The sequence below is a fragment of the Pangasianodon hypophthalmus genome, chromosome 24 (genome assembly GCF_027358585.1).
Source record: "Pangasianodon hypophthalmus isolate fPanHyp1 chromosome 24, fPanHyp1.pri, whole genome shotgun sequence".
Classification (NCBI taxonomy): domain Eukaryota; kingdom Metazoa; phylum Chordata; class Actinopteri; order Siluriformes; family Pangasiidae; genus Pangasianodon; species Pangasianodon hypophthalmus.
The window spans coordinates 13,989,952-14,014,263 of record NC_069733.1 but is presented as its reverse complement, the minus strand read 5'-3'; the positions used below and the strand labels follow the sequence as shown (position 1 = coordinate 14,014,263).

Sequence of the window (24,312 nt, the reverse complement as noted above, 5' to 3'; positions counted from 1 at the left end):
AATTAATGAAGGCAAATTCCTAAAGTAAGGAGTAATTCACTCGTCTGCGTGTGAGAACCTCCCTGTCTGTATCCTGGACAGCCCTTCCCTGTCCGTTAGCATTAGGCAGGAAAACTCGCTCGTCCCTCTTCCCCTTTCCTCACATCTCACTACACACACACACACACACGAGACCGTATTCCAGGATGAGGACTGACCTCTAAACTGTTTTGTGTTCATTTTCTCACTTTTGAATCCTTGGCCTTGTCAAGGTTTAGCAAATACACCTTTCACTGCATTACATTATCAGTGATAACATGTGATAAGGCTGCGTTTGAGCTCTTGAATTAATTGTACAACGTGGCCCAAAAGTCTGTCCACTACATAAAATGCATAACTTAATTAAAATATAGTGCAGGTTATTAAGAAATGTATCATTCTTATCAATATGTTAGCATTTGAATTAAGTATATTGCATCATAATGATTAATAATTGAAGTATAAGATGTGCAAAGAGGATTAAAAAAAAAACAGTTAGAAGACTTTCTCTTACTGACTGTAAGAGGAAGACTCACAAGTTCCCTCTGATACTACTTCACCTTTTTCTGTTCACGTTTCTAGTTCACTACCACTCATTCGTAAGCATGTGAAAGAGTAATAACAATCAGGTATGTTGCATTCACACGTCATTGTGCGACCTTTCTCCACCTTTGGCCTCGCTCCAGTTCCAGAGGCGCAGTGTGACTCTCAGGAGCAGAAAGCATTTAGCATACCATTGATCCCTAGTGGGGACGTTTGGCTGCTCATGCTGTTGTTAACACGACAGGCAGCTTTAAAAGGAGGCTTTGTGGGACTGAGAGAAATGCCTCAGTGTGTTGTAAAGAGTAGTGAGTTAAGAGCTGGCTGCTGTAAATCCATCTGCAGATAAGAGTGTATTGAGGAAGTGCATGACGTGTGATTGTGTTAATCAAGTAGAATAGGGGGAACCCATAGGAATTTGATATGAGATTTGTCAAGTTGAGCGGAAATGTTTCAAAGTACCTCCATACTCAAAAATGTAGTTTTTTTTAATTGGTTCCTCCATAATGGCTAATTCTGATTTAGATTAGTTTGAGATCTCATGAAATAGCCTCAATGATATGCAGATAAATTATAAGAATAATATCTTAGCCAGTAGCGTTAAGCTAAATAATTTGCGTACTAAGCAAATAGCTACCTTCATATAATGTTCATTCATTCGTTCATTCATTCGTTCATCTTCAGTAAGTGCTTTATCATGGTCAGGGTAATGGTGGTTCCGAAGCCTATCCTGGGAACGGTGGATGTGAGGAAGGAATACACCCTGGATGGGATGCCAGCCGATCACAGGGAATTAAAGGCACACATTCACACCTAGCTATCCACCTACCAGCGTGTTTTAGGAGGTGTTAAAAAAATCAGGTGTATTGGCTACTCTTAAATAAACTGAATTGTCAGAATATGACAGTGAAATCCCACTCATGTCTACCTGTGAAAAATGGTAACTCATATAACAGTTACCTACCTCGTTAGTTATATGCTAATGTTACCAACAATATAGTGCAGCTGTACAGTTGTAGTAAACATCTTTAACTAAACCTTCTATTCCAATGTGTCTGCATTTCTCTGATTTATTGACTGTATGGCTCCCCTTATATTTGGACTCCGATTTAGTCTAAGGTTTAGACATTACAAGGTCATGTTTTTGTAATAGCATAGTGTCTGTGTCTCCTCTGACAGTTCCACCCCACACCACCAGAGGTCTACATCACCAGAATATCAGTCAAATTCATCAACTCTCATTTGATCCCCATTTAATCAATGATTTTATTCTCCTGGTTTTTATTAGGTCATTGCGAAGTCTTGCCATCTTTCCAATTGCAGCTTTGAGCCTTTATATCCCATGTTTGCTTTTTTCTGATAATTTATTTCTGATACTTTTGACTTTGACAGCATTTAGCTGTTCCTTTTGTTTGTTTTGTTTTGATTCTCTATTGTTTTTCCTTTTTGTTTTGACCTTGTGGTAACAGTTTGGGGAAGGCCCACATATGAGTGTGATGTCAGGTGTCAGCAATATTTTAGCCATACAGCCATCTCGCTCTCAGATTATTTAGGACTGTTGTTCCTCTTTGCGTTCTCTGTGCATCAGTATTGGTTCATATCTAACCTAAAAGTGGCACCATTTGCCATGTATTTGTGTCATGTAATGACACATGGCACATTGTTTTCAAATGAAGCCTTTGTCTAGGAGCAGCTGTTGATGTAAACATACCCAGAAACAGAAAGACAGAATTTTGCCACAGTTGTTAGGAATGTCATGTTGCCCACTGGTTTGCCCTTTTCTGTAGAGCTGAAGTGGGAGAGAATGTGAGGGGGAGAGCACTGAGGCCTTTGCCAAAGCTTTCCTCAAACACGTCTGGTACCATGCCACATAATCTGAGCTCCATTTCCACATTAACTCTGTAAACTCCCAGGTTATTGTTCATTCATTCATTCATTCATTCATTCATTCATTCATCTTTAGTAACCACTTTACCCTGGTCAGGATTACCAATTCCAATAATAAAAAGAATAAATTATAGAAATATGCAGTACAAAAATATAATTTTTCAATAAGGACCATATTCAGAGTCGAGTTATTTAACTAATATATATTTTATTAATTTGACAAATCAAAATAATGATTAAAACCTCATCAATTAATAAATTCAAATCGCGAGTTGAAAGTTGACAAATCAAAACCTTCATTAAGTTGTGTGCACAAACTGTTGGCATGTGATATTTTACAAAAAAGAGCAATAATAGATGTGCTGCATCAAGTGCTATTTTATAAGCCATATTGTTACATTAAACCAAATTTTCTGTAATTGATGCGATTAATGTGATAATTGCAACTAGGACTTTTCATGTAGCAATACATTGTCAATATACTAGACTCCTATTAGATATTTATTTAAATAATTGCCATCTTCTCTTTCAAAAATTATTGTATTAATCTTTATTATTTTACAATTTGTAAATTATCTCTTGCTTTATATTACATTTGACAGCAAAATTAAAAAAAAAAAAAACTGTCCCGGGTCCTTATTTTCTATCCCTAGGTGCAGGTAATTTGCATAATCTGAATGGGGAGTCCAGAAAATTGATTGAGAATATGAATAACTTTCTCTGTGTAAGTTTTGACAAAACTTTCGGACTAAAAGAATAAAGATATAAATAAATGGTATGTACAGTTACATTAAAATCGCCGCATTAACTACAATTATGATACAGTATGCACAATGAGTATTGCGTTTATATACAGTACGTTATTAGTATTGTTATAAAACATACAATGAAAATGTTTCTCTAATGTTTTCCACATCAGACACATCCAAAAATCAAAAATCCCATGTTGAAGCATGATCATTTAAACCACCATTATCACACTGTGAAAACAACATGAGAGCAAATCTTGTAGACACAAATTAATGGAGATTTGCACAGTTTGTGAGTTGTGCACATTTGATGTGTGAGCAATTATTTCAAGCAAATAAGACTCTTTTGGACAATTTGTTCCTTGAGCTAGAGGAGAAATGACGCTGTCATTGCTGACACCGTCATTTCTGTCTTCTCTCAGCTTGAATTACTGGAATGTCAGAGTTGTGTATAGATGCTTTACTGCCTCTCATGTATCTGTGAAATCCGCACATCTTTCCCATGACGCCATGCTTTTACATGACTGGACCCTAAGCTCGACTTGTAAACATTACGCATGTCTGCTGTCATCTATTCACTCCTTTTTTTCTTTAGTTTTGTCCCTCAGTGAGGATGTTTGCACTCAGGGTAGAAAATAATTTAATATTTATAGAAAAATAATCATCATCGAGGTGGTGATTGGGACCCAAAGTGAACCGGAGTTATGATTATCGCCCTGAAGATGATTATTTTCCAGACAGCATGTTCTGAAGTGTTATACAAGAATAAATATCCAAAGTCAACATTTTTCTAATTAAAGAACAACACACAATACATTTTATGTTATAAGCAGTCATTCCCTCTTTTTTCTATGTCATCATGTTAATAAGAAAAATAATGCAGGAACACTTTCCACTTTACAGCTTTAACTCTGACTGTTAAGTACTGACACTGGAGACTCCTTTCAAAAACACTAAATAAGCAATTTTATTACAGATAACTTCACAATTACACGCATGTAAATTTAACCAATTTCTATTAGTTGTTGCTATAGAAGTTGTTGCTATGTCAACACCCCCTGACCAATCAGAATCAAGCATTTAACAGCACTATGGTATAAAACAAACATATAAATGTATAAGAAGACACAATACGATTCAATACAATTCAAGAATACCAAACAGAGATTAAAAAAAAAAACAAAAAAACATGGTAATCATGAGCACAGTTAAGAGGGAGAGACTACATAAAACCAGACAGCACTGTGCCACCATGTCTCACACCATATATCACACTTCACAAAAAGGGAAGTTCATATTAACAAAAGAATGGGCTTGTAATCATCACACATCTACAGATAGGCATCTCAGCATCCCTGTAGGAAGAAGTTGCTATTTAGTTAGTAAACTGCGGTTTCAGAGCAGAAGCAGGTGACTCACTGTGCTGGAATTTACTCACTTGTGTGTAAACTCTGGGTGTGTAAATTCTTGCCCTCACCCTGCAGAAGGGTGAAGTTTCAGAACCAAGTTAAAAACTAATCGTAAAACGTAATGCTGTAAAACTTCTTTGCAGATAACGTCACATCTTGATGTAATAACTTACATCATGTAATAAGTTGTGTTTCTGTGTCATTTCTGAAAATGTGTCAGATATTGCTGGTATAATAATGTATTTACACACAAAGTGTTTTTTAATTCAAGAATAACTATATTTGAGTAAACCCAGAAACAATGCTTAGGCTCTCTCACATGCTAAATGCATGCTGGGAGGTGGACTGGCTCTTCTAAATGACATACATTACATTACGCAGATGCACTGGTGGGATCCTGCTGATGCTGGTTCATGCCAGGGAATGAGCAAATCAGTATAACCTTTGATCCAGAAATGTCCTTTAAATAAACTCTAACATCATCCTGTATGTACATAGATACTGTACTGCAAAGAGAACATTAGTGCAAGAGAGAACAAGGAACTCCTTGTTTCCTTATTAGCTTATTATTAGCTGTGGTTTTTTGTTTTTTTACACTTCTGGTATGTCTGTCTGTGGGTGGGTATGTGCCTGAGAAGCAGGATAGAGGGAGAGGGAGAGATAGAAAGAAAGAGATAGATAGAGAGAGATGCAGACAGACAGGGGACAGACAGAGATAGACAGAGAGGAGAGAGTAAGAGAAGTAAGAGAAGAGATAACAAGAGAAACACAGATATAGAGACAGATGGATAGAGAGAGAAATACAGAGAGCAAGAGAAAGAGAGAGAGAGAGAGAGACAGAAAGACAGCGAGAAAACAAGAGAAAGAGACAGGTGGAAAGAAAACAGAAAAATACAGATAGACAGACAGACAAAAAGAAAGAGAGAGATAAACAGAGAGAGAGATAGACAGAGAGAGATCATGTGGTAGAGAACATGTGAGAAATAGAGACAGTTCTATAGCTGCACTGTAAGTGTTTTCTACATTGAGGCTGTGATCATCTGTCCATAACCACAAAATCAGGCCACTTGTGTGAGAGTGCCAGTCTGTAGTTTTGCCCAGCTGTGAGCTCCTCACTGTAACTAACGTCCCCGATGACACGAATGACTGCAGCCACATGTACTTATATCACCTGCAGGTTAAACATGTGCATGAACCAGCACTATCCTGCCAATCAATCTGAGTAATACTGTGCATGCTAGATAGTAGTGAGAATATTGTCCTCATGCTCAAACAAACCTGCTGCAGGACCATCTGGTCTGAGTTGTAGATTCAACACTTGTGACCAAAAGTCTACTTTACACTATTTTTCCTTTAGTGTAAATAAAGTCTAGCAGCCAAAATCGATTGGAAGTGAGTCTCAAAGCCAAGCCAAAGACAGAGAAACACAGTGTTTTAAATAACTGATTTGTTAAAAATGCTTGGTTTTATTTGACTTTGTAAATATTATATTAAATTTGAAAATGATTTTCAGGATTTTAAAATTGAAAAGTGTATGAGTTTGGGAGAAGGCACATTTTGAGTTTTGGTTTTATTGACCATTAGGCGTGTTAGACCTGGCAACCATCATGCCACTTGGAGTTCTTGTTAATCATTGCAGATTTTTAAAGGTAAAGGCCACACTGAACATGTTGCATATTAACCTTTATAATCAACTTGTAATCCTCAAAGGCGTCCAAAAAAAAAAAAAAACGAGTCAACCATTTTAATTGAAACTTCTTTCATCAACATTTTGGTTTCTTTTCACTTTGGTTAACAAATTTCTAAATGACCCACAATGCCATTTGACTACCAGGAGAAAGTTACCCTTGCTTCATCTCTACCTAAAGACAGCGATGCAGCAGTGCTTTAGTACTTTAGTCTGTCCAGCCCTCTCACTTCGTCATCTATAGACTCTGCTCAAACGGATCAGCCTCCAAAACTGATCCACTGTAAATAGTATAGCTGCTTGGAGTCCAAAGTTTGTGCCAACATCTCCACAACTTTTATGATGGATTTCTCATGTTGAACATTGCTAGAAAATGGTAAGTGGGAAAAAAGAAGCTCTTGCTCTTTTATTTTTAGACACGAACAGCAAAACCTGACCATTATCCCTTTTGTTTGGATAATGTCGAATTTGTTTTGTCTGTTAAACACTATTATAACAATGTCTCCATGTGACATCAGTGCAGCAGACAACTGCTAACCTCTCACAGCAATAATACAGCACCAGCTAACAAATTAGCACCAGAAACGCTAAGCACATCATGAATATTTCAATATTTACATATTATTGTGTTTCCTTTCATTCATTTAAGCCAGGAATAATTCTTAACAATCATGCCAAATATAAGGTCTAAATTTGCCCACCCCTACCTCTGATTGTTACTTTGTAGTGATTGAAAGTGCATTGAATGGGAACCTGTTCAGAGCTCTGCTCATCACCATTTCAAGACTTCATTATCCTCCAGCATTTTGTTCCACACAGCTCAGCTAAAAAAAAAAAGCTAATTGAGCACTCCTGACATCAAAATCAGGCTTTTGTGCGAGTTCGCGTTCATCTGCCTACACTTCCACCTACACGAATGAAGTGTCTGTGTGTCGGTTGTGATTAACTGTTCAGACTGAGCTTCAGGTTTGCTTTATTAATATGTTGCTTATTCAGGCTTATGTTTTTGATGTGAAGTGGTTTAGACGTTACAGAGTAGTGCGGGATGTAAAAGCTCAAGTATTAGCTGTTAATCAGCTAATAATTGCTATCATCAATTATTACAACCATGAAAAGTGACTTCATTCATAAGCACAAACTTGATCACTGTCCGGGCCAGTTGATGTGCGGCGTCCATGGAAAAAAAATCACATGATGAAATTTTGGCAATTTTTCGTATATATACTACAGAGTGTTTTGAATTGCAGCATGTTTCTCTTTTGCATATAACCAGAAATAAAGTTCAAGAATTTTAAAGTCTGGTTTCCCAGAGCATTTTGCAGATTTCATTCCAATTTAACTGAAAGACACCAAAACGCTGTCTAAAAGAGAATGCTATAAGTGAAGCATAATACACATAAGGGAGTGCTGTTATAGGAAACTAATCAATGTGATGCGGCCTGATATGAAGCGCAGTTACTGTTAACATCCTGAAGTTGATTATTTTCCAATAACAGCATGTCCTGAAGTGTTTTATTCCTCTTACACTACAGTAGTTTGTCCTTACTGTATTTATTTATACAATATTGTATTTATTAAAGAGTGAGATGTACTTTTGCAGTTTATAGTTATGTTTAATGTTCTGGAACATCGATGAAACAAATTCGTTCCTGTTGTCACTTGTTATAGCAGCAATAAACCGTTGGTCTCTTTTGCTACCTCTCACTTTTCTCTCTCTTGAAGTTAATAAGACAAAAAAAACCCACAGTTTTTGTTACAAAGAAACTGGAAAGTGCAAAGTCATCTGTCCTGAAGACAAAAAACTCACTGTTACAAAGCACTGACACCTAAGACTTCTTCCAGAAATGTTAAATTAACAGCTCCTAACAGAAAGATTCAGCATGTTAATACATTTATACATCTTGCTTTTTAAAATCTGTTTATTTCTAGGCATACATTATGTTGAGTTGTTGTAGAAAATTACTCAACACATTCTGACCAATCAGAATACAATATTCAACAATACTGTGTTACATATTGATTGAATTTGCCTTTACTTTGACATGTAATAAATAAAATCCTAAAATAATAACTATGACCATGAAAATGATGTCTATCTTTATACCCGGCTTTATTCAAAGCCTACAGCTGTTTTGAATGCTTAACTACCTAAAGTGATATTTACAGGAAACCTAGGCAATATACACGATTTTGGGGGGAAATATGTAGGTGTTTTCTTAAAATAGAGCTGTGAAAGTATGTTACAGGCTGAAAAACCCAATTTTGGTCTAAACCAGCACACACGTGAACAGGTTTTTTTTTAGTTGTGTCTTTGCACTGAGTACAGGTTTAACGTCCTCTCTACAACATCTGTGTTGTAGCTCAGATCCACAGGATGTGTGAAGTGGACGTGTCGTCTGAACCGAGCAGTCCAACGCTGTACAGCGAGTCAGCAGATGCGTATTACCACGTGGACCGCTGGCAGAAGCTGCGCACAGCCGTGAGGAAACTCGAGTTCTGGGAGAACTTCAGCCATGAACTTATCGGGAGTGGCTTCTTCTCCAAAGTCTATAAGGTAAGAAACGGCCATGCTGTGTGTTATAGATGTTGGGATGTTTGCTGGCTTCTCTCAGATAGTTCTCAATTAAGTAAAAGCTTTTTTTTTTAATAATATTGTCTTCTTGTTTAAAAAAAAGTGTGAAAAATATTACATTTCTCTACTATTACTTTAGAATTTTGGAAAATATGAAAATTTTGGTTGAAAACTATATCAAAACAACAATTTTACGCATGTACCTACCAAAGGAAGTAAAGGAAAAATATAGGTAGCGCTTTATATCTCAGTACAGGAAATAATATAATAAATTATAACTAGTAGGTACTTAGACTGGGTAAGTAGGTAGGTACTACAGTTCAATATTTACTTAGACTGGGTAAATATTTAGATTTACTCTCAATGACCACTAGTACCATACTAGTACTGGGTAGGACTCGACTTTGCATTCAGCCTCAATTCTTCGTAGTATGGATTCCTTTGAGATTTGGGTCAATGTTGATATGATTTTATCACATAGTTGCTGCAGATTTGTCAGCTACACATTCATACTGTGAATCTCCCGATCTTCCACATCTGAAAAGTGCTCTACTAGATTCAGATCTGGTGACTTGGAAGGCCACTGAAAGCCCAGAACCAGTTCAAGATGACTTGTGCTTTGTGATGTGGTGACATCATGCTAGACGCAGCCATTATAAGATTGATGCTTTTGGGGGTTTTTTTTTATTCTGGGCAAACTGTAGACAGTCGTGCATGGAAATCCCAGGAGTTTCTGACATACTCAAACCAGCCCATTTGGCACCAACAACCATGCCACAGTCAAACCCTCTGAGATCAGATTTTTTCCCCTTATTCTAATGTTTGATGTGAACATAAACTGAAGCTCTTGTATCTCCTTATAATTATAATTATAACATATCATTTCAAATTCCAAGTTCTCAGTGTACTGACTTTGGAATAATAATATTATTATTCCAAATACATTCACTGAACATTTATAAAACATAAATTTGTGTAATAGTGTCAATATGTCAATATCTGAGTAAATATGTGTTCACTGTATGTTTAATTATTTTTAACATCAATTTGACATTCCAGCTGCCATGTGTTTGTGTTTTGAGGGTGTGGCTTTAGAGGCATTTAAAGTGTGGTACTGAAATCCTCTATGTAAAGCTATATCATTTGCATATGGGATTTCTGTATACATTGTGTTATTTGCCTCCTGACGTCCTGGTTGCGTGTGTCCTGCATTTCAGGTGATACACAACAACACGCACAAGGTGATGGTGGTGAAGATTTATAAAAATGACGTGGATCAGGACAGCATCGTCAGAGAAATCAGCCTCTTACAGAAACTTTCTCACCCCAACATAGTCAGGTAACTGTTGCTCTTTAAAAATGTTAGCCCTGCCCTGAATGTTTCATACGCAAGCTGATCCGTGCAATTAGACCTTTCCTGATTTCATCAGTACCTGGCCTGCTTTATAACAATGCAATCTGTTTTTTGGTTGATCTTAATCATCACCCAGGACAGAAGGACACAGTAATGCTTTTTTCCATCTGACTTCATTGTCTCTGAGTTACTGATACATGTGAACAAACAGAGCCTGTGACATTCAGCACTGCCAGTATTGAGTCAGAGGCGATATGACATCATGGGGCATTTTATTTGTCTAAGCAATCTCAAAGTGGTCTGTTCCTGTGCGTTATGAAAGCTCAAGACTCTTATCAAATTGTATCACAGCTCTATAGTTACCTGGTACCAGGAGCAGGTTGCACACAGTTTATCAGGCCATTATGAATTTAACGTTGCAATGCTTTCTGGAAACAGATTATACTGCAATTAGATCTTTCACTATACATCAAAAATATCAGGAATTCAATATTTTTAACTACACAACTGTACATCTATCCATGCATGCACATCAGCCAGTCACGTAGCAGGAGCACAATACATAAATTCACAGAAAATATGTGATCTCAGTGACCTTGACCACGGCATGGCTGTTGATGCCAGACAGGCTGGTGTGAGTATTTCAGAACCTGCTGATCTCCTGGGATTTCCGCATCCGACAGTCTCTCGAGTTTACAGCAGCAGTTCTGTGGGTTGTTGAAGATTGAAAATAAACCAGGTGAAGTCTTTCCTTTTGTGAGGCTCTTATCTGATTGGCACTTAGTTGCATAATGTTATGCTGTAAACTATGCTGTAACCAAACACACAGCATGGCAGATTTTTTTTTTTTTTTTTTAACAATAGATAGGATGTAGCAAGGCAGATTTGCAAGCCACATGTTGGTCGGTTACTTTATAGCGCTGCTCTTGTACTATCCACTTTTACTATCTGATGGCTGCATATGTAATTTGTGATTGCTTATGAAGTTTATCTGCTCTCATTTAATGGAAGATTTTTTAGACCAAATATGGCAACATGCATCATACAGTGAACAGATCAGACTGAACAGTGACAGAACAAACCTCATTAACAAACCTCAATAAACCAGGTGATGTTTTTTCCAATCTTCATCTGTCCAGTTTTGGTGAGCCTGTGCCCACTGTCGCTTCAGATTCCCATTTTTGCCTGACAGGAGTGGAGCCCAGTGTGGTCTTCTTCTGTCGTAGCCCACCTTGTTTAACTTGTTGTGATTTCTGAGATGCTTTTCTGCTCACCCTGGTTGTAAAGAGTGGTTATTAGAGTTACTGTAGCTTTCCTGTCAGCTGTAGTAGCAGGTGTACAGGTTTTGTTTTTGAGACAGAGGCACATGGACAAAACACAAAACATAAGGATTATAGTCAGTACTATAGTCAGCAATCACATAGGGCACACCTGACTATTCCCCTTTTCCGTCATCGTTTCAGGTATCTTGGTATCTGTGTGAAAGAAGACAAGCTGTATCCCATTCTAGAGGTGAGATCCATGTCTCTCTTAGATATTTTCTCTTATATTATGTGTCCAGTTGCACATTTTGTCACCTCATGCACCTGATGTCTCTCTCTGTCACTGCCATAGATTTTGTCATGTATGTTTAAAAGTCTTTCCTTTTGTGAGGCTCTTATCTGATTGGCACTTAGTTGCATAATGTTATGCTGTAAACTTTAACCAAACACACAGCATGGCAGATTTTTTTTTATGTGAGGCAGATTTGCAAACCACATGTTGGTGGGTTACTTTATAGCGCTGCTTTTGTACTGTCCTCTTTTACTATCTGATGGCTGGATATGTAATTTGTGATTTCTTATGAAGTTTATCTGCTCTCATTTTATGGAAGATTTTTTTAGACCAAATATGGCAACATGCATCATACAGTGAACAGATCAGACTGAACAGTGACAGAACAAACCTCATCCAACAACTGAAAACCATGCTAAAGGGAAATTTACAAACGCTAACCCAGATGTTTCAAAGAAAAGTGATGACCCAGTTCAGAAGCTAGTTTTTTATTAAGACTGTCAGTGTGATGGAAATAATAAATAAAGTTAGTACAATATAATAAAAACATTTAGTATACTTGTGCTTTTTTTTTACTAGCCAAAAGCAAAAATATGTGAGATGTGAGTCTGTGATTTAGAGAGCTCATTTCAAGCCCTGTACATGGGTTTTTAGCACTTACATTCCCTGAACATATGATTATTACTAATGAATTGTTATTATTACTGCTTGGAATTTTATGCCCTTATGTTTGTCTGCCTCTACTTGCGGATCTGTGTCTAGTATGTTAGCGGAGGCTGTCTGGAGGAACTGCTAGCTCGGAAAGATGTTCCTCTGTGCTGGAGGGAAAAAGTAGACCTGGCCTCAGACATCACCAGAGGAATGATCTACCTCCACTACAAGAACATCTATCACAGAGATCTCAACTCCAAGGCAAGCCTTAGAGCAATGTCTCTTATTTCTTCTTCTTTTCTAAATTCTAACTGTTTTTGTTTATTCAGAATGCTTTACAATATACAGAACTCCATGGAGCAGAGGCAATATTCATATCTGAGCTTTGTAGATGCACAGCACTAGATATGCAGTGTATGTGTGTGTGTGTGTGTGTGTGTGTGTGTGTATCTGAGGGTCATTAGTTGCCAGGATTCCCACAAGTGTTCACCAAGCCTCTAGTGATGAGCAGCAGAGCTAAAGCAACAAGGCTAGGCCATTCTTATGCTAATACACTCACTCCCACTCTCAGACGCACTCTCTCTCTCTCACGCACATACACACACACAAACATGGCCGTTCCCACATCATCTGAAAATGCATAAGGCTTGCTGAGTGTATAGTCCTGCCTCACACACCCACCCACTCTTTTCATGTTTACGCTGCCCTCGGGTGAGATCAGCAACCCATTTGTCAGCCGTTTAGATAAGAACAATTGAGCAGCGGGGAACAAAACTAAGCTCAGAGCTCACACACAGCGCTGTGCTGTCCGACACACCAGCTAACACAATGAATAGGCGCCTTTCACACACAGCACTGTGCAGTTGCATAAACTTCTGCCAGCTTGTGAAATATGTGAACTCTGGTTTCCCTTGGCATCACCACTTAAAAAAAAACCAACCAAAAAAAACGGGCATTGTAGAATACACTCCGCTTGTGCTGGTCTCCACAAATATGCTGAATTTTGGAGTGACTGGCCTTAATATTTCCAAATTTCATAACAGCAATGTAATAAAAGCTAAACAATTACAGAAGGGAGTTGTGAAACTATGGCTGGCAAGACTAGCTCTTTCAATTTATTCTATTTCAAATAATATGTCTAGTTAAAGGATTTCAAACAAAATACCACTAAAATATTTGGTAACACTTCATCCAAGGACAATGTTCATAAGGCTACATGATACCTAAATTACGTAAGCCTGTATAACAGCTGGCATAAACCTACATAAGTAAGGAATATTCCTGTTATAGGAAAATAAATCAACAATAGGCATGTGTGATATAACCATATTATTGTCCCTACATGATGTTATGTTGCCACAATATCCAGTGACATTTATGACCAATTATAATTACATTACCAGACAATTGTTATTCATCGGTGTACTGCATAGTACGCTTGTACAGATTATCACTAAAATACGCAAAAAGAGCAGTAATTTTCCCCCAATAAAATGAGAGATAAGCAAATTGACCTGTGAGTCTGGAATAATCTGTGCAGGTGTTTTGAACTCCTTCCCTCATCTTATGCACGCTTGCTTTCTGACATGGGAAAAATGGAGAATATTTTGAGCTCTTTAATGTGAAATAAAGTCTATCATTATATGTTCAACTTAGCTAACATTAGACAAGCATATTTAACATCTGTGTACTAGATCCAAAAAAAATGTGACGTGTATTTATTTTACTGTTAACTGTGTAATTACTGCATATTACTGCAGATTCTTGTGCAGTATTACTGTGGCTTTTTAAAAATGCACCATCCAGCTGAGTTTTTGAGATTGAAACAGTTCCCAGCTGCGCAACTGGTAATATTATTTGGAAATAGAAATGGTGAAAGCGTTAATTTTCCTGTCTTTTTTAGGCAGTTCTGAATGGTTAAAGCATTTATCACAACATTTTAAAATCTTTATATCATCTATATCGCACAAGTCTAATCAACGTTAGAGTTACTGTTATCACCCTGAAGTTGATATTTTCTTGCAGCATGTCCCAAAGTATTTTATTCCTTTTATCGCAGCAATTTTCCAATGATTACAATTACATACTTTGTTTTATCAGTTTATAGTAACATTTAATGTTGTGAATCATCCACAAGATGAGTTCCTTTTATAGCAGCTATAATCGCTTTCTTAAGCTATAAACTCTGTCTGTCTTAAAGTTGAGATGACAAAATGGCAACCAGAAACCACAAATTTGACAAAATATACTTACACTGGAGACTCCACTCCATAAATGTTACATAAACATGTCCTTAGAGAAAGATTCGCCATATCCCTGATACTATGCTTTTATGCTAAGTAACAAATCATTTTTGTCAGTTTATTATTAGCCTTAGATAATGTGGAGGTTATTATAGAAAAATTAACGTATTCGAATGAGTGCATTATTATAAACCTGTGATTTGAATTACAGCTGTCACTACTGTCAGAGCCACAGTTCTAGAAAAATAAACACCTTCTGACCAATCAGAATCAAGAATTCAAGCATGTGGTAGTATGCATGTTTACAAAGGCTTTTTCCAAAAGTTATGTCAAGTTGATATAAAACCTTAAAAAAAAAAAAAAAACAGATTAAGACAAATGACATGCATAAGGTTGTGTTATGATATTTTACTTAACTGACTTTGTAGCTCAGTGTACTTTCAGTATGTCAGTCATCACAAGATCCAAACTAAACTCACTCTAATTTAGGTTTAGTGAAAATATGCATAACTCTGTCATTACTGGGTCATCGTGGCACTATAAAAGGTTTTCATTAAAATCCGAATAGCAAAATTAAATTTGCTTTATTTAAAGGTCAGTAAAAATAAACCAAACTCTGTCATTACAGTGTCATAGCATTGCCAAAAATATTCATAGAACATTGTAGAAATATGAAACTTTGCTTTAGGGCCAGAGAGAAAATGCAAGCTGCTCTGTAATTCTTGTCAGTATTATAACCTTCTCTGTGTCTCAATGTTATACAGCAGGTTTTCATATTGATGTTTTCACCAAAACTGGAAAGTTCAGGAGACACTGCAGAGCAGCTTCTGGGAGTGCTCGCCTCACCTTTGCTCATTTTTTAAAATTAACATAATTTAGACACATTATGCAAATCTAACATACAAGAAGTGCATTGAGCTACAGTTGTAATGATGTTCTAAGTTCTAAGTTAGTGTTACTACATAACAGCGCTGATGAATTCTCAATTCCGATTGGTCAGAAGGTGCTGACAGCTCTGACAATATTTCCGGCTTCAGGGTTTATATTAATGTGCTCATTTTAATATGTTATCATTTATATAGTAACAAATTACAACAGGGACTTGTCTGGAGGAAACGCCACATAAACAGACTGAAAACATGCGTAACACATATTTAGCATTTATAGAAGGAGTCTCCAATGTCAGTGCTTTGTAACTGTCACAGGAAGGTGTTCAGGACAGAGGGCTTTGTGGTTTCTTGGTAATATTACATGCTGGATTTTCTGTCTTATTAATTTAAAGAGACAGAGTGAGATAAACAATGGTTTATCCTTATGAAAAATAACACCTGGAATAAATATAACTTTTTTCTCTCCAGGTTTAAGTCAGATGACATGAAGGGCTCATGTATGTGCCATGTAGTCTGATGAACACTGTATTTAGTAAAGTGTTACCAAATATTATACCACCAAACTTGATTGAAATTATTATAATTATCCTCTGAACAGCTGAGAGCTGCATTTCTATTGGAGAATACCATTGAGCTCGGATCAATATCAGGGTCCACAGTATGCTATAAGAGATTGGAGCACTGCAATGCATTAAAAAAACAAACAAAAGCTGTTTTTTTGGTGTTAAATATCATTTGCATGACTGCAGGACAAAAGCCTGTAGTAAGCTTCAGGGCAGTCAGTAGTCATTAGCGTCCTATTCTGGATCAACCAAAGGGAGAAATACAGTATTAGGTAACCTTTTTTTATTTTTTTTATTTTTGCTAAATTGCCACTGTGTGCTGTAGTTTTCCTGGATTAACAACAAAAAAAAAGATGTAGCTATTTCATGCAGCTAACATTAATAAAATGTAGGCTAAAAGTTTGAGGGATCACTGATTATCAGATTTTAATGTAAGCTTTATTTTTTCCTCTTTAAAGTAAAAGTAACTCAAAATTCTCTCTTATGTGGTTCCCAATTCCTGAGTTAAAGGCTGGAAGATTCCCCGAGTACTCACATAATCAGAGGCCGCTGCATCTGGAAATAGTAAAATAACAGTCATGCTGGAGGCTCTAATGCAGACCAGATGCTGAGCTCAGAGTGAAATCCATTCATCAGCACTTTCTTCCCCAAAGCTCCCATTAGCCCATGTTTTCAGTGGGACTTTTGGAGCAAAAGAAAGCTGTTACTTATTTCTGTTTATAAGTGATTGGCAGTGCAGCATTTATAATGCTGCAGAATGAGAATCTCTGTTGTTTTTAGGCATTTGCTTAATTTAAAGCATGCAGTAAATTTTCAGTCTCACTTGAATGACAAAAATGCATATGAATCGCATGTAAAATGTGTTTGTGTAGGGTGTTTTTATGTCCTTATGTAATGGGTGAGTACCAGTATATTAGAGGTATAACGAAAAGCCACTGACTGTATCTGTTTCTGTTTCCTGCTCCAAATATTCATATCTGGATCTGGATACCCAAAGTGGGTGTGGCCTAAACCAGAAGTTGTTTGTTTGTTTGTTTTTAACTGAGATGTGTGCAGGACTGTTTTTAAATACAACTCCCTCAGTTATTGTTTCTGTTTGTATCTGCCTGCAACCTTTTCCAACAAATTAAGTTGGTTCTATTTCCCAAAACATAGTCTGATTTAATCCACCTGAACCCTGACCAGGCAGCTACTAAGGATGAGAGAATGAATGGTGTAAATGCATTGTTAACATTCACTTGTGGTCTGTCTTTGTCTCGTGAGCTGAAAAAACCTCCGGTTGCCCTGTGAACATCTGTGGCAAGCTTTTTTTAAAGACAAAAATAAATAGTGCACCTCCTATTTGTATTTGTATCCATTTAGGACACATTATCTGTTCTTTCCGAATAACATATTTTGTATTTGGTTACATCTGTACAGTATGTGTATTCATCATATCCTGCTGGTGCAGGTCCAGGCCTAATTTCTCGCTTTCAGCAGTAATGCACGCAAAAGCTAATTGAGCAATAGCTTCCGCTTGTGGAAAACCTTCAGCCTGTTAACAATGAATGAGTTACAAACCAGATTCATGTGGTGCTTTGTATCATAGTATCTTTAATCTTTAATCGATTCCCTGCATTTCTTTCCTCACTATTTTTTTTTCAAACCCCACCATTCTTTGCTCAATAATGCTGGACACAACATAAATCTTTGGCTAGGTCTCACACTAAATTTAGCACTTGGGAGGCTATAGGCCAGATTCCCAAAGTACTCACATAATCAGAGGCAATCTGTACAATCTGGACACACTAATGCAGACCAGATGCTGAGCTCTGCGTCTGACCTGCTTACCAGCACCTGTTGCCCCTAAAATCCCATTTGCCCCTGTTTAACATACCTCAAACAGGACAGGAGTTCCCCACTGACTCGTCTGTGCCACCCTAACAGGGTCTGGGGTTTTTTTTTTGTTTTTTTTTTGACATGATTTAAAGTCATCAGGCTTGGAAAGAAGTGTCACTACTGATCTTGAGTCAGAAACCTCAAGTGAGTCATGTGTCTAGACAGGCCTTTAATAGAGCATGCAAAGAACAGGGCTTAGATGGAGGCTGTTAATATGCCCTTTGGAAGCCCAGGAACATAGCGGATAAACCAGAGGGGTGATGAGTAGTGAGACCCTTTGGAGGAATACAGGGTCAGGATTGAATAATTCATGCAGCTTAGATACCAGGCTTGCAGAGAGATCATGTAGGAGTTCTGTTATAGCTATCAGTGATGCGCTTCTCTCTCAGACATCAGTTCTGCTCTTTTAATGGATTTCATTTACAGTGCCTATATTTGATCATACTGGCTAAGCTTTGAACCATGGCTGTATCTGTTTAGTGCTCCAGATATCTGTATCTGTATTCGGAATTAAGCCTGAAGTGGGAAGGTTTTGCCCCATTATATTTTCTTTATTAGATGGGTTTTTTAAATGGTTCTATTTACCAAAATATAAACAAACTAGCAGCCTAATTTAAACCACCACAACCCTGACCAGGCAGTTACTAAGGATGCTGAAAATATATCACTCAGAGCTGCACATTCATGTTCGTTAATACAGTCTTTCTTTGTCCTGCAAGCTTGATAACCCACTGTGCTTTAAAGTTTTTGTTGCATCCCGTGGCGTCCCAATCCTCTAGATGCCTTGTATACCTTCCTGGCAAGCATTTTCTCTCCAATTTGGTCTCCTGCCAGTTCCTACTGACCAGCCAGCTTTCCCCTATCATGACATCAACCAACTGGGAAGGGTGAAGGCTAACATGTGCTTCCTATGAGACATATGAAAACTAGTCAACCTCATCATTTTAAACTGCTGCTCATGTTACGTCACAGGGCAGCGTAACAGACTTAGAGGAATCAATGGTCTATTTGCCTTCTTCCGCATACGTGAGCTCACAGACGCCCATGATTGGTTAGTGTCACTCTGATTGACAAGGGAGAGAGTATGCCATCCTTCCCACCCAGAGAGCATGGTCAGTTTTCTCCCTGTCACTGATGGCAGTGGCATCATCTGGATGATGGGAAGCTTTCTAAAAAAAAAAAAAAAAAAAAATTCATTCTGTATAATGTATTCACATTCGATTACATAATACACTGTATATTGCATAATATACTGTATATGTAATAGAAATAGGTATGTAAGTAATAGGACATGACAGTGTGTGAAGGCCATGACCGCTACACTCCTTGACCACTTTTGTTGTTCTGATATAATTTTTTTTTCTTATACGCCTAAAAAAGATTTTTAACCTCTCAAGCTACAATAATGAAAAGGTTCCAGATTTGAATTTAACATCATGTTTAGGTGTTTTGTGTTTGTGTGTGTGTGTGTGTGTGTGTGTGTGTGTGTGTGAGAATGAGAGTATGCAGAGATGGGAAGTTGGCTTACACTGCCCTCTTCTGGCTCAAAATAAGTGTTACACTGGACATTAAGAAGGTTGAAAGTGACCAATGATTCTTTGTTGAATTACATGGAATTCGTGGTTGAAACAATATTATCCTCCAATTCCAAGAACCTGTCTAAATCTAAATATCATATCCATAATCACCTGAGTAATTCAATATTCAAAGCTCAAAAACTTTCCACGTTAATCTTTCAATATTTATTCTACATCCCGCTAACTGAGACATACTGTAGTATAAAATAATACCTCTATCCACAGCTATGTTTAAACTGTTTGATGTTTTCCTCCTACTGATTTGTCAATTGCTTTTCTCCTACAGAACTGTTTGATAAGGGTGACAGCCCGAGGCAGAGAGGCTTTGGTCACAGACTTTGGTTTGGCCAGGGAAGTAGTCGAACTTCCTGCCAAAGACAGGAAGCTGTCACTAGTGGGTTCAGCCTTCTGGATGGCACCAGAGATGCTGCGTGGAGAACCTTACGACCGCAAGGTGATGACAAACAAATATTCATACAAATAAAACTGTTATTATAATAACCACTGCACATTTAGAACATCACTGGCAAAACACTTTGAGAAGTGAACTTAAACCGACTTTATGAGTTATTGTGCTTGTCTCGAGCATGTTGTTGTTAAGGCTGATTTGGCTTTTTGTGTTCTAATTAGGTCGATGTGTTCTCCTTTGGGATAGTATTGTGTGAAATCTTGGCCAGAATCCCAGCAGATCCAGAAATACTTCCAAGAACTCAGGTAAACATCTAAATAACAAAAATAAAACCATGGTCAAATACTCTCAGGGTTTGATTAATAGGGAAAAAATGTTTATATTAATGTAAAACATTTTAATATTATATAAAAATAGGTGATTGATATTATAGGTCTGACTTTATTGCAGCATGTTGTCTCCTTTTAATATTTGTGTGTGTGTGTGTGTGTGTGTGTCTGTTCCAGGACTACGGCTTGGACACCTCTGCATTCAAGATGATGGCTACTGGATGTCCACAGCGTGTACTCGACCTGGCAGCTAACTGCTGTTTGGTATGTACCAGGCCTTCATAGCACATGCACACACACTGCAAGAATGCTTTATAACCTGATACTGGAGGATTTACTTAAAACTTGTGTTTATGTCTTATGTCTTATTACTTATGTCAAACTCATGAAGAGATGTTAATTTTTTTATGTAGTATGTGACTTTTTACATGAATGAGGGTAGAACCCTAATGATCATCATGTGTAGACTGTTCAAAACCACTGTATCTGTGATTTCTGATCCCCATACTACAAGTTATTCACTCGTTTTTACTAACAATCCTGTAAATAAGGAAAAAAGCACAATAACGCATGCTGTTCCAGGAAAATAATCAACGATGGGGTGGTGTGATGTGACTCAGTGTGAAGTAGAGTTACTGTTACCACCCCGTAGTTGATTATTTTCCTATAAAAGCACATACCAAAGTTTTTAATTCCACTTTATACCACAGCACTTTGACAATTCTGACATTTTGTTTTTAGAAATTAAAGAACGACATTTTCCATTTATACTGTAGTTACATGAAATATTGTGGAATGTCTGCGAAACAAGTTAGCTCCTGTTATCACTTACATTATAACAGTTATGAACAGTCGTTCCCTCACCATCCTCTCTTTCTTCTTCCTTCCAAAAATACTAAATAAATGTCTCTTTCCAGAAAACCTCATCATATCAACAATTACACAGTTTTCTTTGTTAAATAGCAATGTATTTTTTTTCATTTATTTACCATTAGGCTTAGTCATTGTTTTAGTCATTACAATAGAAATGTAACATTATAGAAAATTAATCAACACCTTCTAACCAATCAGATTTGAGAATTTATCAGTGCTATGGTACAACCCAATATATGGGTCAAGGACAAAAACAGTTTTTCAGTTTCCTAAATGAAAGGAATATAACCAAGTAAGCTTGGGTTAAAAAACTTCTGAACATTTAGAAGTTTTACAAACAATTACTCTGAATGACACATTTGCACTTTAGACTTGTATAAGACAATGTTCAAGTAGAAGTGTACTGATATATTTATTTATCTTTTTAAAAAAATTTTGGATTCAAAGTCATATTTTGTCATTGCGTGTCAAATATATATAGTTTAAGGTTATAAATTTGAATAAGAAATTAAACAATATAATATATATTACACACTATTTCTCTTACCCCAGTCAAGACATGTTCTGGGTTTCACATTTGCTTCTTACGTTTTGTGCTGGACCTAAAAATAAATAAATAAATAAATAAATAAATAACAAGTTAAAAAAAAAAAAAAAGCTTATAACCTTCAGTACATTGTGCAAACTTTAAACCTGAATCATCACACAGTCATCTCAAAAGCACTATTTTGACTCAGTAGTTCTATAAAACAGCAGAATAAGAACAGAATTTTCCTTACTCCAGTGTAGAGCTGTTCACATCACTTACTCATCTTAACATACTGTATTTGTCAAATTACTGATTCAGATAGAGGCATTCCGGAGGCCATCGTTCACCGAGGTGCTGGATGAGCTGTCGGAGATCGCAGAGACGCTGGAGCCGCCTACACACACAGAGCTGATGACTGGCTGAGCTTCATCATACACACCAGTCCTACAGAGAATACTGCATGCTTCTGTACATACACCTGAGCGTCCGAGCAAAATCTCTCACAGAATCCAGCCAGACAGGCGGGAAAAGACAGAGCTGTGAGCCAGACTGGCATTGTTAATGAGGTGCACAATATTCTCAGAGTTCCACTGCTGACCTAAAATCAGTTCCATACAGTCATGCAGAAATATCAGAGCTGCTGCTAAATGGACTTACATATATATCACCAAATTCAGATTATATTTCATGGACAGTATGTTCTAATTTGATCTTTTCTTCAGTGTGTAAAATTTTTCGAGCATTAATCAGTCACAGTTTTGGGACCTGCTGTTTTGCACAGGTTTCTACCTCTTATTTTATTATAATCCGGACCTGGAGGATTACAGCCAGAAATGATGATGATGATGATGGTGGTGATGATGATGATATTTCTCCATCGATTCAGGCGAAAGGGGGAATCTATTTGATATTTTTGTAAATTTTTGTACATAAAAAAAAAGTCATGTATATACGTTAAGTATTTTGGTACACAATCCTCCATACTGTATTTGTATTTTGCTTCTTGCCTTTTATTATAGTGTGCTTGTGTAAAATAGTTCTTATATAATACGAGAAGTTATACAAACATGACTTCCTACCTAGTGAGGTGTGCTTTTAGTGCAGGAAATCTCCTGCTTCCTGAAAGGAAGACCATTTAGACACACTTTCATTCCCACCAGCGTTTGTGTTTTCTTACCCAGTAGGTCAATCCATGTTTGTTAGAAGAATCAAGACTCAACAGGATAAAAACTGTGCTAGATTTTCCCTCTTGTTGTTTGTGTAGCACCTTATTGATCATCTCAGCTCCCTATTTTATTTTTATAATGTATTAAGTATATTCATTTTTTTCTTGAATGAGGAAGTCTTTGCTTTATGAATATTGCACAATATTAAATGTATAAATTATATACAGACATGGCCAAAACTATTGGCACCCTTCTGTTTTATCCAGACAGTGAAAAGTGTTGAAATTAAAAGATCTTTTTGTCATCTATACATGCATATTTGGTTTGCAGTGATTTAAGAGGAACTGAATTTTTACTTTTTTACTGTCTACAGTGTGGACGTTGCTAAATGACCTGGATAATATTACTTACATATATTCATATTAATTCATTATGTATTTGTTAAGATCCTGTTACATAAAATCCCTTGCTTACAAAGGTCCATATAAGCAACTACAATGAATAAATGGTGAGAACAGTTACCCTTTAATGCTTAACCATTAGTGATTATTCCATGTCTCTAAATCAAATTGAAGTGGTCATGTTTGGTTTCATAGTGCTGCTTCACATTCCCACATTTGACTAGCTAACCTTCAAACGTCAAACAATTTTCAACAGTTTCAAGTCACACCATTTGTCGTTGTCAGAAATGGATAAAAAAAAGTTATCCTTTAATAAATTTACAAATTGTAATCATTAGCAAATTGCTACGGTATAAGAGGAATAAAGTGAAGTGACATGACATGTGGCCAAGTATGATGGCCCATACTTGGAATTTGTGCTCTGCATTTAATCCATCCAAGTGCACACACACAGTAGTGAACACACACCTGGAGCAGTGGGCAGCTTTTCTTGCTGCAGCGCCCGGAGAGCAGTTTGGGGTTCGGTGCCTTGCTCGAGGGTCTCACCTCAGTTGTGGTATTGAGGGTGGGAGAGAGCACTAGTCATTCACTCCCCCCACCTACAATCCCTGCCAGACCTGAGACTCAAACCCACAACCTTTGGGTTACAAGTCCAACTCTCTATCCATTAGGCCCATCATTGGTTATTAACAGCATGACAGCATGCCCTATAACAGCATGCCCTGTCATGATTTATTCCTTACTTGTCCTGTTATATTATAGATGAATAGGGCTGTCACGCTCTCTCTGATCTTGAAGTGCATTGAGGCTGTAACACATCTTCAATCACACACAGGGCCTTATTAGCTTTCATATCTGATTACCTGCTATTTTTCTCCATGGTCTGAACTCTTAGCTATGTTAATTACATAAAAAAACAGGTTTGTTTTACTTTGAACCTTCTGTCCCCAGGCCACTCAATGCAAATGTGAAATAATCGTGTTCTATAAGCACCTCAAAAAAAAACCAAAAAAAAAAAAACCACTATAAACAA

At 37.1% G+C, this 24,312-nt stretch overlaps 1 protein-coding gene across 2 annotated transcripts in view; it reads left to right on the top strand.

Moving 5' to 3' along the window:
* The window catches only part of zgc:162952 (PKc_LIMK_like_unk domain-containing protein), a 28,909-nt gene extending 4,975 nt beyond the window's left edge, over positions 1-23,934 (top strand). The window contains exons 3-10 of one of the 2 annotated variants that reach the window (XM_026931103.3): positions 8,651-8,844; positions 10,080-10,201; positions 11,680-11,728; positions 12,533-12,682; positions 19,859-20,026; positions 20,203-20,286; positions 20,488-20,574; positions 22,031-23,934. In XM_026931103.3, the coding sequence (XP_026786904.1) occupies positions 8,651-8,844; positions 10,080-10,201; positions 11,680-11,728; positions 12,533-12,682; positions 19,859-20,026; positions 20,203-20,286; positions 20,488-20,574; positions 22,031-22,135 (959 nt within the window). In that variant the 3' untranslated portion in view covers positions 22,136-23,934. The remainder of the gene's footprint in view (positions 1-8,650; positions 8,845-10,079; positions 10,202-11,679; positions 11,729-12,532; positions 12,683-19,858; positions 20,027-20,202; positions 20,287-20,487; positions 20,575-22,030) is intronic. The other variant, XM_026931104.3, reaches the window with a different exon arrangement.
* The last annotated feature ends 378 nt before the right edge of the window (positions 23,935-24,312 follow it).